Here is a 19456-nt window from a genome sequence, read left to right on the forward strand (position 1 = left end):
CATGTCTGCTCTCAGTCTTCTCTTCTCCAGTCTAAACAAACCCAATTTTTTCCATCTTCCCTCATAGGTCATGTTTTCTAGACCTTTAATCATTTTTGTTGCTCTTCTCTGGACTTCTCCAATTTGTCCACATCTTTCCTGAAATGTGGCGCCCAGAACTGGACACAATACTCCAGTTGAGGCCTAATCTGCTCTGAGTAGAGCGAAAGAATTACTTCTTGTGTCTTGCTTACAATACTCCTGCTAATACATCCCAGAATTATGCTTGCTTTTTTTGCAACAGTGTTACACTGTTGACTCATATTTAGCTTGTGATCCACTATGACCCCCAGATCCCTTTCCACAGTACTCCTTCCTAGGTAGTCATTTCCCATTTTGTATTTGTGCAACTGATTGTTCCTTCCTAAGTGGAGCACTTTGCATTTGTCCTTATTGAATGTCATCCTATTTACTTCAGACCATTTCTCCAGTTTGTCCAGATCATTTTGAATTTTAATCCTATCCTCAAAAGCACTTGCAACCCCTCCAAAGCACTTGCAACCCTCCCAGCTTGGTATCGTCCGCAAACTTTACAATGTACTCTCTATGCCATTATCTAAATCATTGATGAAGATATTGAACAGAACCAGACCCAGAACTGATCCCTGTGGGACACCGCTCGTTATGCCCTTCCAGCATGACTGTGAACCACTGATAACTACTTTCTGGGAACAATTTTCCAACTACTTATGCACCTACCTTATAGTAGCTCCATCTAGGTTGTAGTTCCCTATTTTGTTTATGAGAAGGTCATGCGAGACAGTATCAAAAGCCTTACCGAAGTCAAGATATACCACATCTACCACTTCCCCCCATCTACAAGGCTTGTTACCCTGTCAAAGAAAGCTATTGGGTTGGTTTGACACGATTTGTTCTTGACAAATCCATGCTGACTGTTATCACCTTATTATCTTCTAGGTGTTTGCAAATTGATTGCTTAATTATTTGCTCCATTAACTTTCCCTGTAGAGAAGTTAAGCTGACGGGTCTATAATTCCCCAGGTTGTCCTTATTTCCCTTTTTATAGATGGGCACTATATTTGTCCTTTTCCAGTCTTCTAGAATGTCTCCTGTCTTCCATGATTTTTCAAAGATAATTGCTAATGGCTGAGATATCTCCTCAGTCAGCTCCTTGAGTATTCTAGAATGCATTTCATCAGGCCCTGGTGATTTGAAGACATCTAACTTGTCTAAGTAATTTTTGACTTGTTCTTTCCCTTATGAATATGTTGAACAGCAGAGGTCCCAGTATGGATCTTTGGGGGACCCCACTATTTACCTCTTTTCTATTGTGAAAACTGACAATTTATTCCTACCCCTTGTTTCCGATCTTTTAACCAGTTATTGATCCATGAGAGGGCCTTCCCTCTTATCCCATGATTGCTTTGCTTAAGCCTTTGGTGAGGGACCTTGTCAAAGTCTTTCTGATATGTAACTTAATATTTTTATTTTTATGGACCAGGTTCTGACAACTCCATGCACACTGAATAGCACCTTCCTCCGGGATGAGCAGTGCCATTGAAAATAGTGGGGACACTTGTAGAGGAAGGTCTACTCCATGAGTAAGGATATCAAAAATCTATTTATTAAATATATACCACAAAACATGAAGGTTCAAGCTTATTCATAGTTCAGACCATATCTTAATAGAAATTGTCTCATAGACATACACCAGTCCCATGCATGATCTCCCCCAGACTGGCTTCCTTTTACCATCCACAATTACAGGGACCACCTAGCACACCAGTCCTCTTGTCTTCTCCAATGCCTGAGGGCTCTGCAGATTCTGCCATCACAGAGCACCACTCTGCAGCACACAAGGGTGCAAAGGCTACCTACACAGGCTCTTTGCAGGTTGTTCCCGCTCATACCTCATCCAGCAGGCATGATTCCTTTGCTTTTCTGATCTTGTTTTGAGTATGGTTGGGGCTTGGTTTCAGTAACAATGAAGTTTTTCGAGGGAGCTAAAAAACATCATTCTAAAAAGGCTCCACCACATTAGTCAAATTACCATGCTGTATTTAATTCCAATTTAATTTCATTCTCTTTCTCACACAAACAGTGCTCATTTTACATAACATTTGCAGGAGTCTAGCACAACCCTGTGCTTAATCCATGATGTATACATACTCAGTCTGTGTCTACACTACCACTTATGTCGGCAAAATTTATGTCACTCAGGGATGTGTATATTCCACCCCGAGTGACATAAATTATGCCAGCATAAGTGGTTGTGTGCACAGCGCTATGTCTGTGGGAGAATGCAGCTAGTTGGGGGCAGATTAATTATGTTGACGGGAGAGTCTCTCTAGTGTAGACATAGCCATAGAATACTTTAACAGTGATTCAAGAGGAGTTAAGTACTTCAAAACATTATGAGGGCTTTGCTACATGCCACGCAGTACTTGCAAGGGATATCCTCAGTACAAAGCATCAGCCAACTGCCAGTGATTTTGGCTGCATATGAACAGCGCCACCCAAGTGTGCCTTGGTCTTGTGCCATTGTACCTGTTAGCACTAATGATGTCCAATACCCATCTATGGGAGAGCACTTTCATCTTTAGAACAGAAAAAGTTATCATTCATTAATGTAGGATGTCATGGCTTTAAATACAACAAAATCTGATTTTCTTCTATCCACTGATAATGACAATTTCTAGAGGAGTGATACTCAGACTGCAGTGATAGAGGAGCCAAATTAGTGATCAGCATTACCCAAAAGAGCCACAGTAGTGTAAATTCATTGTTTCATTTACTATATATATATAATTCTCACAGCAAAATGACTGACCAACTATTCTACAGTTGGTCAATAACATAGTAAAAGCATCCTGATTGGTTAATAGCTTAGATGCGTTGGTAATTAAATCACCATTTTTTTAATATCGTGTGCTGCAAAGAGCCGCAGGAGATTCATTGAAGAGCCACTTGCGGCTCTCAAGCCTCAGTCTGTGTATCACTGTTCTAGAGCAAATTACAGGTTTCTTAGACCCTAAAGAAAGAGGAGGTATTTTGTGTCATTTCTTCATCATGTACCAGCTCCAATGAGACTACATGTGGTCCAACAGTATTAGAGGTCTGGCTCACAAAAGCCATAGGAATATCAAGTATTATTGACATTTCTTGGTCCAAATGCTCCATCAAAGGACACACTACCACCAAATTCTCTCAGAGGAGAGATATTATGTTATCATAAAGAGCATCAAGTGGTCTTTTCAACTCATTTGGTGCGGCTGTTAAGAGGCTTGGGTTGTACCCACTAATACAAATAGAAATCTAAAGGTATCTGACCTTGGTGGCCTTAACATGCATAGCCACCACCTAGCAACACCATCCTACTGGAGTTGCCTTGCATCAGTTCACATCCTGAGTTGGGAGGTGGCGGTAGAAAGCGTGGACCCAAGAAGTAAATACAAATTTAAAACTGAATTTAATAAAATCTGGACTGAGCTTGTACTTGGTGAAAAGTAGGTGCTCGGGGCTTCCCTGGAACCCCACCACAAAGTTATTGAGAAGGATGTCAAGTGACAAGACCACAAAGAAACACCTGATTAAAAGAATTACATAGTTATGGCAAACTCTTTTTGATACTGTGGGCTGGGTGCTTTGTCTATCAGTTTTTTGTAAGATGTTGTCCCTGTGCATCGTCTGGCGTGCAAGGAAATAGTTTCTCCCTTTAACTGAGAAGTGTGTTTGCTTACTGTGATCTTCTGCCAAAAATTTTGGAGGAATTCATTTACTTTTTAACTTTTAGGGTAACTTGCAGAGTCCTACAAATGTGATTCCAGTGACAGCTTTGTTGATTTTAAAGACAAAAGGCTCTTTCATGTCAGAATCTGAAATTGTTGCAAACAGATGCTGAAGAAATATGTGATGCCCTGTTATTTTCTTTAAGATGACCAAGGGAGCAAACGTGCACTGGTAGCTCCTGAAGAAATACAGTAGAAGTCCCATGCTGCCTTGAAGCGATCTCAACTCAGAACTGTAAGCCACTGCAGAAGAGACAGCGGAGCATCAGCTTGTGGGTTGAGGAGGGAACCTCCTGACCCTTTTCTAGGGGCATGTGTTGTGGGCTGATAGCCAGGCCTACACTGTGCCTCTGGAGAGGCAGGGATGTGGTAGGAAGTGACCCAGGGAGTAGGCTGTGTGGTACTCTTGTCCAGGTTGCACACCTGAACTGCCTGCCCAGGGCCTTCGGTTGAAACCTGGTGGAGCAGGAGGGCCTGGATTCCCCTACTGCCAACCCCTGCATTTGAGCAACTAAGTGCCACTGCTAATCCTGGATTTAGGCCACTAGTTGCTATTGCTAGCCAGTGCTCTGACCACTACAGGATGTGGTTTCGGGAGATGGTCCCCCATCTCAGGGAGTCATCATGCATGAGAGTGAACCTCTGAGCAGAAAACACCCTATTCTCTCCATCCCAATCACACTACCCTTCCTTTTCCTTCTCCACCTCTCCTCAAAGCTACTAGGAGCTGGCATCCCTTGACTCTTCCTTGCCACCAGGATTAAGTCTGTAACACACCTAGGTGCACTTATATCCATCAAAAACTTTGTTGAATAAGTTTAAGCAATTTTGTGCCTTGTACACACACATCAGAATTTGTTCCTTGGTTCTTATTCATTTATTGTCGATATTTGGTTTGTGTATAGATAATCCTTAATGATGACATATTTTATATTTTAAATATATCAAACAAATGTAAGAAAAATGTAAGAAACTGAAAAATGTTGGTTTCAAAGTAATTATATTCGTGTATTTTTAGAGTTTAATTTTGTGTCCAGTGCAAGGTAAATTTTATAAATATTTATTTATTTACTTATTTTAGAGTAAAGAAACTATGTCATCTTGTGCTGTCATCTCATAAGATGGGTTTGGCATGTTTAGAGCATAGATAGGAACCTCAGGTGAAAATCAGAGTTCATCAAGAGGTGGTGCTCATGAGTAATTTCATACTTAGTTCTTATATAATATTTTTCATCCATAAAGCACTTTGCCCCAGTTTTAACAGGTGAGGAAACTGAGCCATAAAGAAGTTAAGCCAATTATCGTAAGTCTCATAGCAGTGAAAGAACTAAGAACAGAATTCCTGACTCCTAGACTATTGTCCTAGCCAATGTACTGCATTGCCTCTCTAAATGTTGTAGGTGGTGCTCTTTCTTCTGGGACAGTAATGAACCAATGCATGAGCAAGGAACTAGAGTCTTTCAGTTGAGATGAATGAGTTTCTAACCATTTATGATCAATAATGATCTTATTGCAGTGTGTGTGTCCTGGTCAAGTCACATATTTACACTGTCTCTTACCAAAAATTCAATCCTGAAAGGTACTAAATACTTCCTGCAAAGTGCTGAAAACCCTCAGCATCCACTGAGTTCAAATCAACCTTGAACACTTAGGTAGACTAGAATTTTAATACATGACCTGAAAGAATCAAACCTTAATTGTGTCCTGGCGTTTCATCAAATGAATAAATCATTTTTAAGTCTGTAACACACCTAGGTGCACTTATATCCATCAGACACTTGGATGGATATAAACTGTTGTTATTCAAGCCTTAACTACACATAGACTTGTGCTGGTTTAAGTAAAATGGGTGTTCCACCAGTTCATTACTAGATAAAGTTAAACTGAAATAAACCACTCAAGCTGAAATAAGAATATCTACACACAGACTTGCACCAGCATACCTAAATCTGTTCAAAACACACCTTTAGTAAACTGGTGCAAACTTGCATGTAGAGATGCATTACAAGGATGGGAAAAGATAAAGTAAAGAACTTTTTGCTCTCGCCTTCCTCTCTAGCTTGGGGCACGGGTCACTTGCTGGAGGATTCTCTGCTCCTTGAAGTCTTTAAACTACAATTTGAGGACTTCAATAGCACAGATATAGGTGTGAGGTTTATTGTAGGAGTGGGTGGGTGAAATTCTGTGGCCTGCATTGTGCACGAGGTCAGACTAGATGATCATAATGGTCCCTTCTGACCTAAATATCTATGAATCTATGAGAGGATCTGTTTTACACTAAGGTGCATGATATCTTGAAATTTCTTGTGAAAATCCTTATCTATCTAAGGTACTTATATGGCCCCCATTAGCACCTCACCATCTTTAAAATATTTCTCCTCACAACACCCCTTTGAGGTAGGGGAGTATTGTCATCTCCATTTTAGAGATGAACGGTTGAGGCACAGAGAGACTAAGTGACTTGCCCAAGGTCATGCCAAAGTCTGTAGCAGAGCAGGGAATGGGACCCTGATCTTCAAATTCCAGGCTAGCATCCTAACCACTGGACCATCCTTCCTCCTCTTATCAATGCAAGTGTCTCATGAAATGCCCACTTCTAGAAGAACCAGAACAACAACTATGTTAGTCTGGGCAGTTCCTGTTTTCAATTTCATTCAGTTTCACATGGACCAGATGTTCTCCACCTTCCCTTAATGTCATTTATTAACTCTGTTGAGTAAATTATTCCAAATGTAAAGTGCAGATCAGAGGGCAGAATCTGGCCCTTATAAATTAGCATTTTCCATCTATATTTCATTTGGAAAAGTTACATTTATTCAGGAAAGGGGAAAGCAAGAGAAAGTAAAAGAAAGGAAAAGTTCACGCTGAATCATCCTACCTCTGATTAATCAATCCGCTATCTCAGCTGTGATACCAGAAGCAGATGCTGGCACTCATTACTCATAAGAATAATTTTTTAAAAATTAATTCTTGATTTAATCTCTAATCTTTCTAATCAATCACATTTTCCCTTGGCATATAAATAAATATGCATGGGTGTTTAATATTAGTTAGTTACATGGAATATAAAAACAAGTTAAATGAGAACAGAATCAGGCGCTCAAAGTTGTACCTCCATCTGGAGTAAGGGGAGAATAATGGGCTTAATCCTATGATATGCTTAAGTGCTTTGATATAGGGTTGCCAATTTTAGTTGGATGTATTCCTGGAGGTTTCATCACATGACATAATCTTTAATTCCTGGAGACTCCATGACAGTGTTGGCAACCCTAGGAAAGGACTTAATCACCTGCTTAAAAGTTAAACGGGCATTTACATACTTTGCTGAATTGGGGCCTTAAGAACATGCTTAGCTTTAAGCATGTCAGTAGTTCCACTGAAGTCAGTGGCACCATGCATATGTTTAAGACCCAGGGGCGTGCACAAGGTAGGGCAAGCAGGGGCACACCGCCACCCCCCAGTAATTGTTGGGAGCATAGAACTCCTCTAGCCCGGAGGCCCTGGTGACAGGGAGAGCAAGCTCCTCCTGGCCCCAGGGCTGCGGGGAAGAGAGCAAGCTCCTGCAGGAGCCGGCAGGGTGGGGAAGAGTAGAGCGAGTTCTTGCCGGAGCAGGGTGCGGGAACAGAATATGCCCCCCAAAAAGCAGTCAAAGTTAAATTGCTGCGCATGCCCCTGTTAAGAGCTTTGGTGGATCAGACCAGAGGGCTCAGTTCCTTGCAGGACTGATCATATATCATATTGACTTCAGTAGGGCCAGCATTTCACCCATAATGGCTATAATGTTTTACATCAAGAGGCAGTAGTTCTCTGGTATCCCCAAACTATCCCAGCCAGAGAGAGGGTCTAAATCAGCCCCCAGATATGTCTAGCTGGTAGTGATGGGGACTGGGTTCACATTCTGCAGCTGTCGTTCATCTTTAATCATACCACACTGTAGCTAATCTAAGACTCTCTAAACAAATGACGCTTGATTGTCCTCTGTGGAGCTAGGGGCCTTACTGGAGCTGGGCCCATTTCATTTTAATATGAATATAAATATGGACATTAATAATTAGATAACAGGATCAGGCCCTTCAAGGCTGTCTTTTGAATTGGAGGCAAAGGTCCCACTGGGAAGAGGGTTGGAAGCTAAGTCTCTGTTTGTACTTTTATACCCAAGAGGAGTGTTTTATAGCCAGTGTGAAAATACTGGCTCGTGTGTACATTTTAATCATGTATTGCTGTACATAAAGAAATGCTGTCTTCATACTGGTCAAAGTTCTATACGCTCTGCTAGGTTTTTTTGTTTTGTTTTTGTTTTTTTTAATTAATTTCCCTCTTATTCTTGGCTTTCCATTTGTTCCCATACCTTTTCTGGGAGCTGTTTAATTGATTTAAAGTTCCAAAACATGAAAGGCTCTTCTCTGAGTATCATGGCCACGTAGATCCTGCTCCTTTATCTGGGAAGCGCATATTCATTATGGTTGACTCCTGTCCCGAGTTGCCAACCAAACATCTGGGAAAAATAAAATGTTTAATCTCTTGTATTTCATGTCCTGTTTTTTCTCTGCTGCTGCCAATGTTCTCTCTTTGTCATAAAAGTCAGGAAAAGTAGCTATTTTTGTACCCCTTGCCGCTGCCTTCTGAGACTTACCCCACTACACCATTTCTTCCTAAACAGCCTTTTTTTTAAACAAACATCCATAATAGTGGTAGTATTAGCTGGCATATGAATTCCAGAGAGTTTACACACTTAATTCTCTGCAAGATTCTCCTATGGTCTTTTTTTTTAATTATTCTAGGCACTGTATTTTCTGCCATTTCTGAGTTCTGTTTCCAGAAAGCAGCAATTTATCAGCATTTTGGTTATTTTCAGCTATTTTGTTTTCACAAACCCAGATTCTGCCTTTATTTTTCTTCATCCTTTGCTCCTGTCTTACTTTATACTCAAATTGCCCAGCTTTAAAGAAGAAATTTCTACCTAATGATTTAATGAAGATGGGGGTCAGATCCTCAACTGGTATAAATTGTGAAGACTCCATTGACATCAATAAAGCTAAGTCAGTTTATACCAGCTGAGGATCTGGCCCAGAGTGTTTTCCATAAATTCAAACTGATTCCATTAAAGCATCATGTTAAGATCCACTTTGTTGGGTATGGGCAAACTGGTGAGCTTAGAGAATATTCCTAATGGAAAAGTCCCAGGAAATTTAAGGGAGAATGATAACTTTGCTATAGAATTTTTAAACCAACCTATGGATTTCTATAACAGGGATATAACATGCCATTCAAAGTCTATAGGATGGTTTAAAAAGCTGTAAAAAATGTTATTTATAAATGAGATGGATTTTTAACATACTTTCTGAAAAACCCTCTCGGTTTCATCTCTATTAAACTTTATAGGACCTTTCCATAGGGGGTATGATACTGCTAGCTTCTTGGCTCTGCTTGTGATATAAACAAAAAGCACATGATCTGTATAAAACTTTTAATTTGAGGCATATCTCCATTCAGTTATGGCCCTGTGGTTACTTGGCTAGGTTCTACTCTTTTAATAAGTAGATTGCTGGCTTGACTGGCGTAGTGTAAAAATTGATAAATTGATCAAAGCTGTGTGAGGAACAAGCCGGTAGCCATAATGTCAAGTTTTGTCATCTGCAACACAAGTTTCAACATAATGTGGAGCAGTAGACCTCAGACCACCATCTTGCCATAAGAGGGGTGTTTGGAGACAAAATTAATTTACACACATTGTCTATGTCTTTATACATTATTATACCGAGATATACCATATTCTGTACACACAGACATGCATTCACTCCCTCTCATACATTCAGTCTCCTGTCAAACTCATCCATGTTCTCACTGACTCAGACTGTAAGGCCAGACGGGACCATCATGATCATCTAGTCTGGCCTCCTGCACATCGCAGGCCACAGAACCTCGCCCACCCACTCCTGTAATTGACCCCTAACCTCTGGCTGAGTTACTGAAGTCCTCAGATCATGATTTAAAGACTTCACGTTACAGAGAATCCACCTTTCTGTCATTCCCAGTCTCATGCTCCCTCTTCCTCTCTATAGTGAATGTTCAAAACAATGTGTTTTCTAGTCATTTGCTTTGAGGATTTCCACTCTTGTGGTAAGCTTTGCCATATCTACCAGTTCAGTTCTACAAGTGAGTGCTGGGGAGCCCATACAGGGTGTATGGAGCCCCACATGCTGTGCAGCTATGCTCTGCAGAAGCTTCTGTGCTGTCATGGAGTCGGGTTTTGGGGGCTAGCAAGGCATGGCCAAAGCTACATAATTCTGCCATCCAAAATCCACCACAGTGAGTGGAAAGGCAGAAGCCTTATGCTTGCTGTAATGGCTACAAAACCAGTTTCATTGCTGCTATCCAGCCTTGAGAGAAGAGTGTAACCCCCTCACTCTTGCAAAATGCCTTGTGCCAAGTCTGCATACTCAGGCTTGGCACAGGGACCAGAATTTGGCTCAATGTCTTAAAAGAAATCTATTCTTTCTTTCAGAGAGAAAATGGGCATAATTTCCATTATTGTGAGCAGTAGTTAAGGACATACATTGTGTAAAGAGTAGTCAGTAGACCCTAAATGAGATACTATTATTCCTAGCTATTGCAGCACATATAATACATAAGGTCATATATTGGTCTCAGACTCACACAATATGTAAGCAGATTGGCCCCACTCCAATCCACACAACATAATCCACACAACAGATACACACAGACTAGGTAAGAAAGATGATCGTGGTGTTACTTCATTTTAATGTGCCTTTACTTTTCAACAGCCCTGTTGGCCCCAAGACCACAAATCTTATGTTTCCCATGGCTTCCATTTTAATATTCATTTTCACAAGTCTTAGTTAGGCTCACCCTGATGGGGAAGCCTATGAACACAATAGCAGGAAGCTCCTTGGTGAAGACTCACAAACTTCAATTCGCTGCTTTGGCTGAGCTGACTGAGGACAGATAAATAACTAACTCCAGACTGAGTCATAAAATCTACCTATACAGAGAACAAAGGCGAGAGGAAAGGGAAAAGTTGGCAGAAGCATTCAGTTACAACCTGAACTACAATGTACCAAAGCTGTAAAAATATACATAAGGAAAAATACCAACCTTGGGAGGGGACAGATAAAATATTTTTAAACAAGCTGTATCTTTATATATGCTAAAAGTAGGCATTTAGGAACATATATACTAAGGATGAAAATTACTCAAAAGCTAAGGAGGGAATGTGGGTTAAAGCTTAAAATTGGGGACTGGACGTTAGTTTCAGATCATGTTCCCAGCTCTGCTATTGATTTACCTTGTGACCTTGGGCCAGTCACTTAACTGCTGTGGCTAAGTCTGTGCTAGCCTTTTTCTACAGATTTGCCACTTGTGTACTCTCACTGGTGCAGTTTCACCAGTGGCTACATCTGTGAGAGCACTAATACATTCAGAGCACAGCCTCTTTAACCATCATGTTGTCTAACTCCGCTCAGACCAGGTCTAGATGAAAAGGAGGCTAAAATGACAGCTTGTCTGTCCGAACGCTCCCACCATTACTACCACTGGTGGAGCTGCAAATATGAGGGGAAAAAGCTAGTGTGAGTAAGGCCTTTCTGTCTTTCAGTTTTCCTGTCTACAAGAGGCAGATAATTGTTCGTACCTCACAGAGTGGTTGTGTGGCTTAATTAATATTTATGACTGTCTTTGAGATTCTTGAAAGAAAGGCGTTATCTAAGTGCAAGTTATTATTACTACAGTTCAGCAAGAGAGAGTGATAGCTGCATGAAGCAAATACAAGGCCAGCACCACAGTCCTGGTTGATGACATGGAACAAAATAGAAAATCACTTATATTATGCAATTGGGCCATTGTGTGTATTATGCTTCCAACTAGAGCTAAACAAATAACTTGCAACAGATACTTTATTCAAAGAATGTGGCCTCTTTTTCTGTTGCTAGAAGGTCTGCAAACAGACCGTGAGGGTTTTTTTCAAATGCATTTGAATTTATTTGAAAAAAGTTTTAATGAATTTCAATTCGGCTTTCTATTTCAACTGTGTTACTCAGCTGCGATTGGTCACATAAGTCAATCTGACATGATTTCTGTTCTCTAACTAGATGAGCATAAATGCTATATTCAGATTTCTGGAGTATGTGCTTGTGGAAAATGAATGTAGTTTTCTGTGAACATTTGAATGTGCAAGCTCAAAATTCACTTTCCATGAACACTTGCACTAGTAAAATTCAATTGCACAAATATCTGTAAAAAGCAAATAAACAAGAGGAAAGAAAACAGTTGCGGCAAATTCATCCAGAAATTCAAATCAAGATTTATCGCAATTATTTTGTGCATTATTTACTCAGAGAGCTAATTTGTCTTTCCCTTCTAGATCACTAGCTCATGTCCAACCCACATCAAAAAAACAACCAGACATCAGTTACATGGCATGCATGAAATGGGTTAGTGAGATCAGTATAGTTCCTAGTGGCCAGGTAGCCTCATCATAGAAACTACCACCGGATTTGGCACTGATTTGGCACTGATTGTCCTATTGTTGGCAGTCTTGACAGAAGAATCAAGGACTGAATGGATGGGGAGAGACTGCCTTCTGATCATAAAGGTAATCTCTCCATAATAGGATTAAGACACATTTTTAGGGTAGTGAAGGGAAACTTGTGCTATCACTGCTTGACCTTTGCCTTTTTTGGGCCCAATTTTGTCAGCCCTCCACTTCATGTGAACAGAGTTTATGGGATTAGGCCCTTTGTGGAGAAATATTTGACTTCAATTAGAGTGTGCCTGAGTTCAGACCTCAGGGTTTGATTCTAAAAAAAACTTTTATTATTATTGTTGTTTATTATTAATTATTATTATTACTATTTTTAAATAACTACATCCCAAAATCAAGAGCTAATAGCACATTGTTTACATAGTACATTTAATCATATACTGTAGTTCTGTATTTTTATAAAGATTAAGGAAGAAAAATACCAGCACTGACAGATTATGTTACAGTCTTGTAATGGAAGGTTTGTAATTGATAAGTCAAATGGAAATTTTTGTGTTTTATTGACTGAATTATCAGAGTTACTTTTGATGGGGTAATGAAAATACAGATTATCCCAGAAATGTATTCTCTCAGGACATCTATATCTGTTGTCTTTTATGGAAAGAGAAAGAAAGAGATTAATTATGATCTCATACTGTAATTGGTTTAATCTTTGGTTACATGGTTTGAAAGGTTACTATTTCACAAGTATAGACATGATGTAACCTGCAGGATCCGATGAAGTGAGCTGTAGCTCACAAAAGCTTATGCTCAAATAAATTTGTTAGTCTCTAAGGTGCCACAAGTCCTCCTTTTCTTTTTGCGGATACAGACTAACACAGCTGCTACTCTGAAATCAGTCTGGTATAAGTAACTGACTCATTTAGCCAATGCAGTACAAACAATACATTTTAAATGATTAACAGCATGCTAGATAGATCCCATTGTTCCAACATTAGCCACCACAAAATTAGATGTACGGTGTTAGGATGCAGATTTCGTGATATAAAATTAAACAAATCCTAAATTGTTGCCTCCTTTGTTACAAAATTAAATTAGTGCCTAAATGTATAATTTATCACAAATATTAGTAAAAGAAAACTAATTTTCACAGATGGAAACAGAACTTAATCCTCAGCACAAACCACTAGTCCACATTTCTGACCTCAGCATACTCCATCAACCTATGTCTTGCATTTTAAGGTAAATCATATTGTTAATTTAAAGAAGAAAGGCTTTAAAAAGATAGTAACTGAAACTGCTGCAAGGGAAATTACTCTAAATTTTAAATCAATTTTCTTTTATACTTTTGGATAAATCAATTTGTTTCTGCAATATTCCACAGAAGTATTTAGACTCTAGATTATCTAAATAATGACATGCATTTTATCATTTACATGTGGCAGGAAAGAAGACAATGCAAGTACAGATATAACCAGTAAAGCTGTATTAAGAGCTCTACTTTTTCTTTCTTAAGTTCCTAAAAGAAGAACAGAATGTATGTAAAAAACCATCATGGGCTCTATCTAAATTACCATTGCCCTGTACAGAGGAGGACCAGGGGGAAAAATAAATCTGTGCTTCCGTAAAAGACAGTATAGGAAGGAAGATAACTCTATGAGCACAAACATATTTTCAAGTGAGACTCATATTGTCTTTGTGATAGATGTAGCATGTGGTATACCAACAATCCCAGGTCTGAAAATCTTTAAATATGACACACATGCTTACAGATATACACTACCCAAACATACATATCTGTCTATTCATGTAGGCATTTATATCGTAGCTATCACCATTGTCTCCGAACACTGTTAAAAGTTATACAGACACACTTGCTTACTGATACACATTTTCCTAATATAGCTGCACACACATGCAACATATAAACCCATGGAAGATTGGATCTAGATCCATAAATTAATATTATAACTGTTCTATATCACCGTAATGGGTCTACCCAAAATTTGAACACTCCTAATTTCAGGGATGTTTGTGTTCAGGTTCATCTACACAAGATCCTAAAGAGCTGGGCTTGATGAGGATTGGAGTGCATTTCTTTCAATTATTAATTTTAAAGATACTTTTGATTTGTACAAAAGTAAGGAACTAATCTTATTAATTACTATTATGAAGCACTATGCTGTGAGTGTGCATCTTGCTGTACTATAGATGAATTGTGCCAAACAGATAACGTATCCCTGGAGATTCAAACACCTTATAGTCTGAGCAACTGTCTAGATTCAAGTACAGTGTGAGGAGAAGCCTTGTCCACACAGTAGGGATTTGCCTAAAGAGTACGTAGGGTATCTTGATGCTTTTTTCTCTATCAGAAAGCTAGTGTTTTGGCTGTTGAATGTCACTTGGCTGGCATAAGATTCACAATAGATTGCATGAATACTGAGATTTTCCAGGGGTGGAGCAGGAAGTTTGTACAAATGACAAGTATTTTCCTCATCAGTGAGCAAAGAAAACTGTGTAGTCATCAGCTGGATCAGAGTGAGGATGATTCTAGCTATGTGATTTACTTTATTCATTCAGTGCATTTTACATTTCAGATAGAACCAAAATGATCATCCATGTCTATACATCCATCTCTGATCAAGATTAAGGTTAGGCTGACAACAGGCCATACTTTAGAGATGGAGAGGGAAGCATGGCTGGAGCATGAGGTTATAATATATCTGCCTTCATCTAGAATGCATGTAGTTTGTTTCACTATATGCACAGACTTACTTAATTTTGCCTTAGGAAAAAAATTCTGCAGAAAATCCTGCAGTTGTAGACATGTAGCATAAGCTATTTGGATCTCACGGCAATATAATCTCCTCTCAATAAACACATGGAACTCCCATTAATGTGAATGCAAGTTACATGTGCATCTCAAAGGGAGAACAATATCCCTAAGGGCCTAGCATAAATTAACAAAAGCAAAGAAATTCAAAAACCTCCAATCTTAGTGCATGCTGTTCTGTCTATCTTGGATCATACAGGTTTTCAAGGAGGTCTGCAACATCCAGACAAAAGAGGGCATGTTATGGACAGTATTTCAGCATCAGTTTTAAAACTCCTCACTTTTATGGATTTAAAATTAAGCCCTTAGGTAAGAGTCTCATCTCCCCCTAATGAATGTGCATTTTTCACAGAAAAAGATAATGGAGTTACACACCCATGCATCCACACAAGAAAGGAGATTATTACCATAATGTAGATTATTGCCTTTGGATTTCCTTTTTTGGAGTAGTATTTCTTCACAGTACATTCCCAAATCTTCTGCCAGGTCTTTTGGAGCTGTACTAATTTGAATGGAAGTCTATGTCCAACATTAAACATCTTTTATGGGGATGACATCAGAAGCACTGAATTAAGATGAAGAATGGTAAAGCAGCTGGTTAAGATGTGATAACTGTTGATATTCTCAAGGCAGTTGGAGATCCTGCAGTAAGTGGCTTTCATGGATTACTATATGTTTACTGGAACCAAGCAAGGATACCAGATGACTAGAGAATGGGGTGATTGTGCCTCTTTGGAAGGCTAAGGCTGATGCAAATGATCCAAACACTTATCGCGGCATCATTCTCTTGAGGCAGCATTTCAATGTCCTTGAGAGTCCTTTGAAGGCAAGACTGACGTGCAAGGTCGTGGAAAATATAGTAGCAGAGCAACATGGCCTTAGGAAGGGAAGGACTACTATAGATGCAATATGTACAATGAGATAGAAGTTTGAAGGAATGATAAATGGAGGGTGTAACTCCTGTGTTGCATTTATTGGTCTTGAGATAGCATATGACTTGGTTCCACAGAAGCTGGAGTTTGGAATATTGAAATGGATCGTAAGGGAAATGGAGATGATAGAGCTGTTATATTGAGAGTCAAAAGCTAAGACAATAATATAAAATTTCGGAGAGTTTTGATGTGATGGTGGGATTGAGATAAGGCAGTGTTCCGAGTCTCCTTCACTTCAACCTAGTATGGAGTTAATTAGTAGGACAACGAAGCCTGTAGAGAGAAAACTAATGTATGCTGACGACCTGACCCTTTTGGCTGACAGCAAAGAGGAATTGGTAAATATGGTATTAGAGCGGGCATCTGTGTTTGAAGACCATGGTTTGAAGGTAAACACAAAGAAAACTGAAGTTATGCAAGTAGGGAAGGTGGAAGAAGAGCTGTTGATTGAAGTTTCAGGAGAGAAGCTGAAACATAAGAAAGAATGTGTGTACTTGGGGCATACAATTAGTGTCATCAGAGAGGGGTCTGGAAAATTGCAAAGAATGCAACGTGCCTGGGCGGCAGTGAAAAAGTGGCAGGGGTACTGTGGGACTGGCAATTAAGCACCAAACTGAAAGAAAAAGTGTATTGTGTTTGTGGGTCTTACAGAGATGGAAGAAAAGAAGAAACAGGTAGCATGAGAACAGCTGGCAAGTGGACATGAGGTGGTATGCAGGGAAGAAATTAGGGGGAAGATGAATTTGGGACTCTCAGTGTTAGGCTGAGTAGGGCACATTTGAGATGTGCTGGACATGTGATAAGTATGTGTAGCCCAAGGTCCAGTCTGCTTCAACAGCTGCCTTGGGAACTACAAGTTGTGGACTACAAACTGTGGCATGTTGGGAGAGCTTCCTGGTTCCTGCCAGGAAGTCACCTCTGCCCCTCCAAGCAGGAAGTCTCTGCACTGACTGAAGCTGGGAGCAGGAGACAAGCAGTAGAAAAGAGGCTGAAGTGTAATCCTCTTCTATGTTTTTTTTTTTGTTTGTTTGTTTGTTTTTTTTTTACAGAATAAAACCTTGTTCCTGGTGGTTTGTCTGAGTGGGTCTGGTCTGAAGCGAACACACACAATGCAGACCACACAGAGACACTTCAGGTCCAGCTTCCCAAAGTTGTGTAAAAAGTCACAAGGCAGACTTTCCCTATGTTGAACACCTTCATATTGGGCCAATGAACAGGAGAGGGGCTAGAAATGGAAGAACCAGCAGTAAAGAAAGCATGGGAGGAAGAGGGTGGCATGAAAGGATGTGCAAGACTGAGCATACAATGGAAAGACTCTGTCAAAAGAAGTTTGACGAGAAAAGGAGTGGAACTCCAAGACCCACAAATGCATGCCACGGACTGGAAGGAGTAGCAAAGAATTGTGGGCATGTAGATGGGAAAAGAAGTCAAGAAGTGAAGTTTCGTGGGGGTGACATCAGTGCATCTATAAAGGCTTGTCTACACTCAGATTTTGTACCACTTTAACTATATCTGTTTGAAACCACTATAAAGTCACATGGTACACCCCTTAGTATGGATGTGGTCATACCTGTATAAAGGTGCTTATGTAGCTTATTCCTGTAAATATAGGGGAGCAACCTATAGTGAAATAAGGCACCTTTGTACCACAGTGAGTGCATTCATATTAGGGAGTTGTGCTGATTTAACTATTTTGGTTTAAAAAAAAAAAAATCGCAACCCTAACTGAAAAAGTTAAATTGGTGTAAAAACTGCATGTGGACTAGGCCTAAGGGTTAGAACAAAACAAAAATGATAGTATTATAAAAATAGCTGTGTCTTGTTTTATCTTTGATCATATTGCTCATCTACTTGATATCAAAACTCCACCTTTGGAAGGAGGGTGTAGTTTGGCGCAATATGCTTGCATTTTCATGGGTTTGGGTTTGTACAATGCATATGTCTGTCTGCATGTGGTTAGTGTATATCAATATTGTCTGATCATGCATACATTTATATTTGGGAAGTGTATATCATTAAACATCCAACTTTATAGGCTGCAGGCGTCTGCACACATTTGAAAACTGTATTATCTGCATGCGTGTGATGCATCTGTACATATGTGTGTTCACTGGGAAGTATGAAGTGTGGGAGTCAAGGCGGAGGCATCTGTGTGTACTTCGCAAAGCGTCCATCGTTGGGCAGACAGGCTTGCATGATGCACCGGTGTATGTATGCCTTGGGTCCACAAGCCTGCACTGTTCTATGCTGTGACGCGGGTAGACGGCATATATGTGTCTGGATTCCCGAGCGAGTGGACGGTGCAGCGTGTAGCAGCTCTCCGCGAGCAGCTGCGATCTCTGGGGCGCGATGCAGCCTGCAGCCCCTGCAGACGCTGTGCTCCGGTCACTCTGCAAAGCGAGTCTATGATCGCCACCCTGCCAAGTGGGCGAAGGGCTAGAAAGTGCGAGATCGGACAGCCGGCTCTGCTCGTCCCCCGGGCTAGCTCGGAATGAGCTGCTGCGGTGATGTGCAAGATGTCTTTCAAGGTACGCTTTGCTCACTGCACTGCCGCGCTGGGGAGATCCCATCCCGCCCTCCTCCTGCTGCCGCTGCCGTGTCCCGTTAGCTCTGCAGATGCTGTGGCTTTAGCAGGCCTGGCTGATCGGCTGTAGTCTGAGTCTGCCTCTGCTTCTCTGTATACGGCCTCGGCTCTTGTTTCCCTCTGCCATGCATATATTTCCTCCCCACGACCTTCCCTCTGCAGCCGATGGTCCTGGTGGGTAATAGGCACAGCTGCAATTGTTGTATTTCATAATATGTTGATCTTCCTGTATACGAAGCAGGGAGGAGCGGGGTGGTTAAAGTCTAAATCTATGTGGACTTTGGTGAGTCACTGTGAGGTTAAGTTTAGTATGGGATAACTCTTGAACATAATGGGTGCAGATTGTTGGGGTAGTACTGGGGTGTGGCGGTGAACAGCTATACTTAATACAGAGCACAAGAAAGGGGGCATAATGCAGGAACTAACTTTAGATTTTTTTCACCTACAAATCTATAAGCTATTAGGTCTGTTTTACATTATATCTCTTTACTTGTTTTATACTTTGTCACAAAAGCCTGTCTCTTTGTGAAACTCTCCATAGTATTTGTTTAAAGAAAAAGCAGGATTGTTTGACCTCAAGGGAAACAAGAAGTAACTCTGTAGGTTTATGGGGTACATAAATCTTATTATTTTAGGTGTTAATGGAACTAACCTTTTATCTAAAAATTAAATGTATTAGCTCTATAGTTTATATATAAATATTAAGTTAAGTTAGTCTGTACATTTGCTTTAGGACAGTCAGAATATACACATATGTATATTGTGTGTTTATTATTTGTAATCTTAAAACCCTTACCTGTCATTTGCAAAAAGAAAAGG

The 19456-nt window shown here is 40.1% G+C and overlaps 1 protein-coding gene across 2 annotated transcripts in view; it reads left to right on the forward strand.

Annotated features, from left to right (window-relative positions):
• Positions 1-18213: 18213 nt before the first annotated feature.
• ANKRD29 (ankyrin repeat domain 29) overlaps positions 18214-19456 on the forward strand; it is a 39963-nt gene continuing 38720 nt past the window's right edge. Inside the window, exon 1 of one of the 2 annotated variants that reach the window (XM_074943118.1) lies at positions 18214-18811. In XM_074943118.1, the coding sequence (XP_074799219.1) occupies positions 18803-18811 (9 nt within the window). In that variant the 5' untranslated portion in view covers positions 18214-18802. The remainder of the gene's footprint in view (positions 18812-19456) is intronic. The other variant, XM_074943117.1, reaches the window with a different exon arrangement.

Source organism: Natator depressus, chromosome 2 (genome assembly GCF_965152275.1).
Source record: "Natator depressus isolate rNatDep1 chromosome 2, rNatDep2.hap1, whole genome shotgun sequence".
In the NCBI taxonomy this organism is placed as follows: Eukaryota; Metazoa; Chordata; order Testudines; family Cheloniidae; genus Natator; species Natator depressus.